Source organism: Pyrus communis, chromosome 1 (assembly GCF_041283825.1).
Source record: "Pyrus communis isolate YQ-2024b chromosome 1, ASM4128382v1, whole genome shotgun sequence".
NCBI classification, from domain to species: domain Eukaryota; kingdom Viridiplantae; phylum Streptophyta; class Magnoliopsida; order Rosales; family Rosaceae; genus Pyrus; species Pyrus communis.
The window spans coordinates 12,907,341-12,917,612 of record NC_142565.1 but is presented as its reverse complement, the minus strand read 5'-3'; the positions used below and the strand labels follow the sequence as shown (position 1 = coordinate 12,917,612).

The window sequence follows — 10,272 nt, the reverse complement described above, 5'->3', positions numbered from 1 at the left end:
TTATGAACATGGTAACTGTCTATCTCTATGGGGATCTAGATACGGAAATCTACATGAAAGTTCCAGAATGACTTTCATTGACTGGTTCAAATAGTTCTAAACCATAGAACACTCTCTCTATTAGATTGAGGAGATCACTCTACGGATTGAAACAATCCGGGCGGATGTGGTATAACCGTCTAAGTGAATATTTGACAAGTCAAGGTTATGTGAACAACGAATTATGCATATGCTTGTTCATAAAGAAGTCAATTCCGGATTTGCAATCGTTGCAATTCATGTCGACGACATGAACCTTATCGGAACTCTTCTACAGCTTGAGGAAATTATCGTGCACTTGAAATCGAAATTTGAGATGAAAGATATTGGGAAAACTCGATATTGCCTCGGCCTAAAAATCGAGCACTATCCGGATGGATTCCTAGTACATCAATCGAACCACACCCAAAAGGTGTTGTGACATTTTAATGAGGATAAAGCGAAGCATTCGAGTACTCTTATGGTCGTTCGAACTCTAGATGCTAAAAGAGATCCCTTCAGTCCAAAGAAGGATGAGGATGAGATTTTGGAGCCTGAAGTTCCATACCTAAGTGCAATTGGGGCTTTATTGTACTTGGCTCAATGCACTAGACCTGACATCTCCTTCGTTGTTAATCTTTTGGCTAGATATAGCAATGCGCCCATACGCAAACACTGGAATGGTGTTAAGGACATTTTCCGCTACCTCAAGGGTACGACGGATTTGGGCTTGTTCTATACCTACGAATCTTCGAGAGTTGCCGCCCCCTTAATTCATGAATTGATTCCCGCCTTGTTCTCTGACCCATATAGGGCACGTTCTCAAACGGGCTATGTCTTTACCGTTGAAGACACCGCTATATCTTGGAGGTCTACCAAGCAAATGCTAGTTGCAACTTCTTCAAACCATGTTGAGATTGTCGCCCTGCATGAAGCATCACATGAGTGTTTTTGGTTGAGAGCAGTTATGGAACATATTCAAAGCACTAGTGGTCTTACTTCTATCGCTGGCCTTCCTACGATGATCTTTGAAGACAATGTAGCATGTATCGAGCAGTTAAAGAAATGATACATCAAGGGAGACAACACCAAGCACATAGCACTGAAGTTCTTTTATTCTCATCAACAACAACAACATCAGAACATTGAAGTCAAGCACATCTGTTCCCAAGACAACCTGGCTGATCTCTTTACCAAGTCATTACCCAAGTCTACTTTTCAGAAGCTCATCCAAGGAATCGGTATGCGTAAATTATCTTAATTGAATTGCTTGTGGTTATCTTATTTGGAAGTTATGTCTAACTGAGGGGGAGTATCCTGGAGCATACTCACTTCATCTTAATGTACTCTTTTTCCTACGATTATAAGCATTTTTCCCATTGGGTTTTTGCTACCTAACGAGGTTTTGATGAGTTACACATCCCAAGGGTGACGAAGCCATTTTAAACACGCATATAACTAAAAGATGTAATTAGAATAGATTAAACCAAAGTAGAATCGTGTTCAAAGCATAAAACTAAGCAAGAATAATGTGAAAGAATTATTATAGAAAGGTATGAACCAAGGATTGAGACTCACATAGAAGAGGTTCGAAGATACCTAAGCCGAAGTGCCTTGACGCCAGGATCGTGTGCCTCAATCCTAACTCCTGAGGGGGCGCAAAAACCAAAATGGTGAGTGGACCAAAGTTTATAATAATATACTAATAATAGGAAAACATTTTTATTTCTGACCATAATAACCCCTTATTTTGAAAATACATATATAATACTACATATAGGTTTTATGAAAAACCCTAGCATGCCATGCAAAACATTCGTAAAACATGTATGTGTAAAACCATGCTCATTAATGCTGAAAATGCCGCTCGAAGGAAAATCCGTAAATCTCATCAATGAAGTACTTAACTAGGGGTATCATAGTCGCCCGAAGACAATATTTGTCCATCACTCGAAGGTGAAGCTGAATAACCTGTTCATCACCCGAAGGTGAAGCTGTATAAAATAGCATACATCCACACCGACACTAGCCGTGGCTAGTGAAGCTGTCCGACACTGTGTCCTATGGCCATAGACATCTATACCCATGGTATGTGGATGTGCCATATGATAACCCACTAGATAAGTACCAAAAACATGTCTCAAAAACTCATATTAAATCTTGAAGTTCAAATGCTCAAAGCATCATCTCATAAAATCATATAACTTTCTAGCTTAAACCATCTTTATAACCATAATAAATCCATAGAAATCCATACTTGCAAATTTGATATTTCATAACCTTTAATAAAACGTGATTTTGATGAATCAAACTATTTTGTAAACCATGATTATAAAAGTTCATAATTTATAATATAAAACATATTAAAATCATAGAATATGCAATGCATGCTAGGCTAATATTTTATAAAACACAATAGTTAAGAAAGGGTCCACTCACAGATATTTTATTGCCCAAGAGCTGCTCGAGCTAGAGAGGATGACGTCGCTTCCCGCCAACGCGCCTAAACACAATTAGGGACCATTTAGTAAAACTATACTAAAACATTAGAATTTGTGAAAATGGATGACAAATTCGAATCCGGCACGTCGAAAAACCTAGGGAGGGACCTTGGGTTTTCCCGCATGCGTCAACGCACGAGCCGCCATGGGACAGTGGCTGCCAACCCCGACTCACAGGAAAATTCAACAACTCCAAAAATTCCCAAATTTTACAGAAATGAAGATCTCAATGAGAGGAACAACTTTCATACCTAGGTCGAAGTCCAATTCGGCCAGGATACACCTCAAATCACCCTAGAACCGCCAGAAACCCTAGAATCAGGTGTTCTTGATTCGACTCCAAACAAGCTCCAACACCATAACCAATGCATGGGCTTTGTTCCTGAGGTTGAGGGGAATCCATTGGTGGTGGTGGTCAATGGAGTTGGCTTCAGAAAAGAACGGATCGCTGCCATGGAACCACCGTACCCATCAGTGCGGTTCTTCTTGAAATCGGGTCCAATTTCTTCCATTTTGGGGTGGGATTGGTAGAGGGGAGGGCGTGGAGTGGTTTCCAGGTGATTTTTTGACGTGGTTCACCGGAGAAATGGACAAAAAACCATCAGAAAATTCTAAAGGAACCGGGTCGGGTCATGCAGGTCAAGGGGAACCTGACTGGTTCCCCTCCTTCTCTTCTCCTTCATTTCCCTCCTTGCTCTCTTTTCTCATTGATCACTCCTCACCTCCGCCTTTTTATGATTGGTCCAGTTCCTCCTTTTCTCTCCTTTCTTTTCCATCTCAGCCACACACATGGCATCAACTGATTGCTCCAACAAAATCTGGAGCCTTCCAGATTTATGGTCAAATGACCATTTTGCCCTCAACTTCGTTTGTTAATAACTTCAAATTGATTCCTCTTGCACCCACGCGTTTGTAGTGATGAAGATTACGAGGATACGCCAAGAAAACAGATCTTATGTGACATGACAAGGCAGTCCACAAAAGTCAACGTATTTGCATCGAAGGGCATTTTTGTAATTCCACATTCCAAAATTATAAAAACTGTATTTTTTAGGGACAAGTCGTTACAATAAGGCACCTCCTGGGATGATCATACTCTATTGAGTTCACGACTTTCATCCTGTTTGATGTTTGTTTTAGACATTGCATACTTCTCGCTTTTCTCCTTAGTTTATGGGTTTTTCTCCCACCTTGGGTTTTACCATAACGAGATTTTGTGAGTTTTACTACCAATGCATACTTTCTTTAAATTTGAGACTCGCATTGGCCCGTTGTGCCGCCGACTTCATCAACTGTTCTACCTTATCTACTGAAGATTTGATGCGATGTTTTGTTTGAGTATTTACACACTCAAGGGGGAGTGTTACAGTCATATTTAGAATAGGAATGTGATTGTGTAAATCCTAGTGTATCTAAGGATATCTTTTATATTCCTTTTAGTAGTCTAATTCCTATGAGAGTTGTAATCCTAAAAGGGTAAGGATTTAACCTATCCTACTACTACAAATAAAGGCATAATGGGGTGATACACACATACCTCACGATTAAATCTCTTTCTCACTGCCGCAGGCCTCCCTCTCTCTATTCCCTAGAATAGCTTAGTTAAATAGGCCTACAACACACTCATAAAAATTTTGAGAGCTTTGATGAAAATGGCTTCCCTAAACTCTTTCTTAACAAAATAACCTAATTGTTATGACTTATTTTATCTGAGAGAGATGGAGAATAGGCTTGAGGAATTCTGTGTGTTATTCCCCATGCATAACTACATATTAATAAAACCCTCTTTGTCCACCAAAAGAGTGTGAAAAGACATTTTTGTTCTAATATCACACACAAAAAAAAAAAAAAAAAAAAAAAAAAAAAAAAAGCTAAGGACAGTAATGTAATTTCACAAAACAAAATTTTGCTAATTTTTTTTAAACATAATTTTATCATCTCTCATTTACAAAAAAAAATAAAAAAAACAAACATCTCTCCCTCCCTCCCCACTCCCACGTTCTCTCTGACTCTCTTTCTCTCTCTTTCAATTTTAAAATAAAAGTAAAAAATTTCACATACTTTGTATGTGGGCATATACTAGTTTATAGTAAACCCAGGAGGATTTCTTGCTCTGCAAGTAATACAATTCTAAAGGGAAATGGTCTTCTAATATCCTAAGTACAATCTACTAATGATTTACACAATCACACATGTGCTAGAAGTATATTCACAACACTTTCCTTAAGTGTGTAAATACTCAAATGGATAGTGTATCAGGTCTTAAGGCAAATGTAGAAACAGTTGATGAAGTCATCTTGTCTAGTCGACACAAGTAGCCAACGCGAGTCTCAAAACAAACGAAAGAATACATAGGTAGTAAAATTCACAAAACCTCGCTATGGTAAAATCCAAGATAGAATAAAAACTCATAGCCTAAGGAGAAACGTGAGAAGTTGCATTAAGTCAAAACTATACGTCTTCGGTATGCAAGTAGAATGGTCACAAGAGTATGACCAACCCAGGATGAATGTCTCATTAAAACCTAGTAAGGTAGAGACATAATCGTAGGAAAAAAGTACATTAAGGTCAAGTGAGTATACTTCGAGATACTCCCCTTGACTTAGACAAAACTTCCAAATGAGAACTACAAGCATTGCTAATGAGATAGTTACGCGTACCAATTCCTCGAACAAGCTTATGGAAGGTAGACTTTGGCAGGGACGTCATGTAGAGGTCGGCAAGGTTCTTCAGATTGCTTGACTTCAATCTTTTGATGCTTTGTTGATGTGATCTAAATGCAATATGTCGATGCATTGCCTTCGTTGCTGTATTATGTGTTGCTCTGGTACATGCGACATAATTTTCATGAATCGTCGTCGGGACTCAACGATAGAAGAAAACAGCATGTACTTTGAAAATGCTCAACAAGAGCTTTTCTGCTTTATATGTTCATTTCTCTATTTAATTTCTTTATGTTCTCATAAATATACCGATTAACTTAGTCAAATAGACTAATTTGAGCAATGGAGAATACTGACTAAATGTATCAAGTTAGGATTCCGTCGGTAGAAGTGGGTGATGTATTGGCCCCTTCACTCAGTGGACCTTCATCTCTTTGGCAAAGGCAAAGAAAAATATCCTCAGAGGTCCTTTGCATATCATGATATAACATGGCCCTATGAAACATTATTCATGACCAATTGGTAATGAGAACCCGAAATCTTTGAAGTTTCTTCCCTTTCGAAACATAAACTAATGCATCTTAAAAACTGAAATTTCATCCAGTGAATTATATCTAAGCAATATCAGTCAATGAGAAACTACAAAGATAGTAAGAAACGGCAAATCTCTACCATAAGATAAACAAAAAGGAATCGCGATGAGCCGCTGTTCAAAACGCTTTTAGGTTGCAACATCCTGTACAGCTACAACCGAGGTAACCGGGGAAGCCATTAGTAACCAATTCCAAAAGTTACAGACACATGCAGAAATATTTATACATCTCTCTTCTTTCACTGCTCGTTTGTTGTTTGTTAAAGGTACATCTACAGGCCTAGCGTACATCTGACTTCATTTCAGTTGAGGACTCAGGGTGTGCACGGGACTTCTCAATTAACAACTCGATTCTCTGTTAGGAAGATGAGTAGTTTCAGAAAATAAATAATTGAACACCTATAATTAAATAATTTGAAGTTTGCAAATCATTAATCAAGCAGCTATCAAGATGAATCATGTTATTTTTGTCCGCTCCACAGAGAAAAATAAAATAAAGGCACGGAGAAGATACCTTCACAGATTTATTGACTTCGTCAAGTTTATTAAGTAGCAAATCCCCAGGTACTACGCCTCTGCGTTCTATTGAAGCATAGCGTGGTGATGCTGACATCTGCATAATATGGGCAAAAACATGTTTAATCAATACACCATCGATCCACTTTACAAAACTGGACAGGGATTGTGAATTGAGTGCGTTGTCAATAAAATTAGAACTGAAAAAAGTTTGACAAAGACGGAAAAAAGTTCTTATTGCAGCAGTTTCATCAACGTATACCTTTAAGCTTTTAGATGGCGATCTCAAAACAAGAGGTCCCTCGGTCAATGATCCAGTACGAGCCACGCTTTCCCCTTCAGCAGTGGTGGCAGTAGGCTTCCAACTTACAGCACTTTCTCGTATGGCTTTTGAAGCTTCTGTTATGATTACCTACTAGTCATACAACAACAAACACCCAATTTATACTTAACGGTTGTAAGACTAAACAATAGTACGCCACCAAAACACATATAAAAAAGAATCTGATTAATTTTGCTGATTCAAATTAGAACACAACTAAAAGGCAGTTTTAGTCACCTTCCTCAAACCACTAGGGTTAGAAACCCCTTGAACCTGTAGTTCATCTACAGCTGCGGCTTTTCCACATGCTATACTTTCAATTCTAAAGGTATGAATTCCATACCTTGACTGCAAGCAACCTATGCATAATGCAACAGAAGATACCATTAGTCTTTAAACTTTCACTTGTTCTGGCTACGTCATGTAGTTTTGCTAACCCAAAAGAATATTGATATCAAATTTATAATCAACGTGCTAATGTGAAGATGTATGATGCAAAGTTCCAAACCAATGTGCAACTTTCCATCCATTACAGTTCACATTATCAAACTTTTATACAGTGTTAGGCACTGAGAGACCTTGTACTCTCTGGCATTCTACTTCTAGCTGTGGTAACTTCATTTATTTCTGCATTAAATATCCATTATGCGCTTAATAAACCTGGTTTTGCATGCCAAATCCTTATCCGCCATCTTTTTACACGACTACTTACTCCCTGCATCTATCTTGTTCGACAATGCAGCTTTGGAAATATAATAGTTTCACACTATAACATATATGCATGAATTCAAATTGCAAACTAACATCAACAATTACAAAGATTAATCATGTAATACATGCAGGCATATGAATCAATGGAAGTAGGTTATAGAGCACAGTAAGGCCAGTATCAGTACCTTGTTCTATAATGATGTCAATCACCAGGGAAAGGGGTACATGCTTCTCAATTGTAGTGATGCCCCAGAAGGGTATGAAAGATGGCCTCGAAACCTTTGTGGAAAAAGGACGAGAAAGAGAAGAAGTATTACCTCAATGCATTGTTTTTCTTTCGTGTGAGCAACGATGCGAAAATAGAATAATTCTATTTAGTTTAAAGACAATTAGAAACATGGGAAGAATTCAAGTAAGGTATGCACCTTGTAAACTATTTCACTTCGCGTAACATATAGTTTTCGTGAGGAAACATCCTTCTGAAGAACATATCTCTTAAAAGGCAGATATAAAAGCATGATGATGCCAACTCCCCAAGCTAAAACCAGCAACAGCGATATAGAAAGCCATATAACAGTGTCATACTTAACGATATTCTTTGCAAGCTCTTCGAAGGAGGCCGTGTGAAGAATTTGCTCAGAAGAGTCTGCAGTGTCAACATCATCTAACTCGGATGATTCAGCATAAGGAAGTAACCGATCCTTGGATGACCGAGGCTCAGATATACCATCTGCATGACCCATCAACATCTCTTCCAACTCAAAACTAGCAATCAGAAACATACAGCATCATTATTAGCACTAAAATTCCAAAGGATGTCAACTTTTTCATTTGGATGCAATGTTTCTTTCTTAACACCATAATTGCTGAAAGCCCAAAAAGGTTTATGAGAATCTGAACTGACAAATGATGACAAATTGGGACAAATGATGAGATAAAAGGGTTGCAAACTTGCAATGCAGTATAAGACAATGAAATTATTTGCCTGAGGAAATTTCTTCTAACTCAAAGAAAAAGCATAATCAAGAAAGCACTTTTTAAAAAGTGCTTTCTTCAAATCCCTAGCCAAATTAGTTTGAAATTATAACTTCCAGATCAAGCGTGCAGTTTTTTCAAGATTTCGTTTTAGACCAAGTAATTAGCTTCCACTACAAAGTAAATAGCTTGATTACAACACCTAATGATTAATCATCTAAGTAACTTAAGCTAAAGTATTAAACTTTGTGATGATTGAAACAACGGCAAGAAGGAAAAGGGTACCATTTTCCGTCGATTTTCTGGGCAAACAAACAAGACGGAGAGTACAAAGCAGCTCCGGATAAACATTACCGAATCAAAAACCGAGACCAAGATAGAAAGGGAAATATAAATAAGTAAAATTGGGGGGAAGGGAAAACGAAAAAGAGATATTATTACCTGGAAAATTTTCGATTCTCAGAGGTCGGTCCTGTACTGAATCTTGGAATTTAGAGGATTTTATGTTGGATTTTGGGGGGGCGTTTTGGTAATTTAAGACGGAGTTTGGGTGCTCATCAAAGGATCAGCCAAAACAACCAGTCCGACCGCTCTGTTGCTTTTTGGGTAGGAAGTTTCTTCACAGCTTGGTGTCTTCACTTATCAACTCCAACGTAGAGCCTTCCCTCAGGTTATTCACTATCCACCTGATAAATAGTAATTGACCTTAATAAACAGTAATTGCATTTTGTAATTTGTATCTCCACCGTTATACTTCAATAGTCCTAACAATAGGCAATAAAATATTTGTATTTTTTTTTATTTATAAAATAATACAAAATAATTTTAATTGTAATTTCGGATAAGATTTTTAATCGTTCTCGTTGCGCCACGTGTCATTGTCCGAAGTATTATTAAATAATACAAAATAATTTTAATTGTAATTTCGGATAAAATTTTTAATCGTTCTCGTTGCGCCACGTGTCATAAATTCCGGAAACACAATTATTGGGGATGGATTTCCGATAAGATTTTTAATCGTACTCGTTGCGCCACCTGTCATTATCCAAAAATACAATTATTGGTGATGGATTTCTGATAAGATTATTAACCAATCATGTCGCGTCACGTATCATAATCTGTTTACAATCTTTGAGGATAGATTTCCATCAGCTTTTAACAAATGACAGCATGCCACGTGTCATTATCCGAAAATACAATTATTGATGATGGATTTATGATAAAATTATTAACCAATCACGTCACGCCATGTGTCATAATCTGTTTACAATCTTTGAGGATAGATTTCCATCAGATTTTTAACGAATGACGGCATGCCACGTGGCATTATCTACAACCTAATCCTTTCTGAATCCTCCATATAATCCACCATCCATCCTCACAAATCTCACTCCAATTTTCTCAAGATCTCTATCTTTATTCATAGTTTCCGCTTCCTCCTCAACATAAATCTCTATCATTATTCATAGTTTCTGCTTCTTTCTTACAATGTCTTCTTCTTCCTCAAGGATCATGTGGGAACTCGATCAGGAAGAGGAAGAATTGTTTAACCAATCAGAAGGAATGTTCAATCTCTAGGTGGCAAAAAATGAAAGGGAAGAGAATGAGGAGCGTAGAAGAAGAGATGAGGAAGCAAGAATGGGCAGAGCCTCACATTCCCGTCGAGTCATCCAAGCTGTGACTCAGATCTGCAGGCTCAGCTGTTCTGGAAGCCTTGATAGAAGTAGGCAACGACGAGGTACGGAACTCTTGGACGATTATTTTGTCTGTAATAGTGCATTCATTGATACGTACTTTAGACGTCGTTTTAGAATGGAACGACATTTGTTCAACAAATTCATGATTACTGTTTGCAACCATGATCCTTACTTTGTGCAAAAGAAGGATGTTTTTGGTTCTAGTCTCCTTCCTCAACAAAAAATTACTGCTGGCTTGCGGATGCTTGCATATGGAGCATCTGCAAACCAAATGGAT

The 10,272-nt window shown here is 37.8% G+C and overlaps 1 protein-coding gene across 2 annotated transcripts; it reads right to left on the bottom strand.

Annotated features, from left to right (window-relative positions):
* Nucleotides 1-5,763: 5,763 nt before the first annotated feature.
* Nucleotides 5,764-8,974, bottom strand: LOC137720946 (uncharacterized). Of its 2 annotated transcripts, none has more exons than XM_068460072.2 (7): nt 8,740-8,974; nt 7,749-8,088; nt 7,509-7,602; nt 6,850-6,971; nt 6,553-6,702; nt 6,289-6,387; nt 5,764-6,129 (listed from the first exon to the last, which is right to left on the bottom strand). In XM_068460072.2, the coding sequence occupies exons 2-7, from the start codon at nt 8,070-8,072 to the stop codon at nt 6,055-6,057; spliced, it is 864 nt and encodes a 287-aa protein (XP_068316173.1). In that variant the 5' UTR covers nt 8,073-8,088; nt 8,740-8,974; the 3' UTR covers nt 5,764-6,054. The 2 variants fall into 2 exon arrangements, with proteins under 2 accessions (XP_068316173.1, XP_068316174.1); XM_068460073.2 differs by having other exon boundaries at nt 8,584-8,774.
* Nucleotides 8,975-10,272: the final 1,298 nt, after the last annotated feature.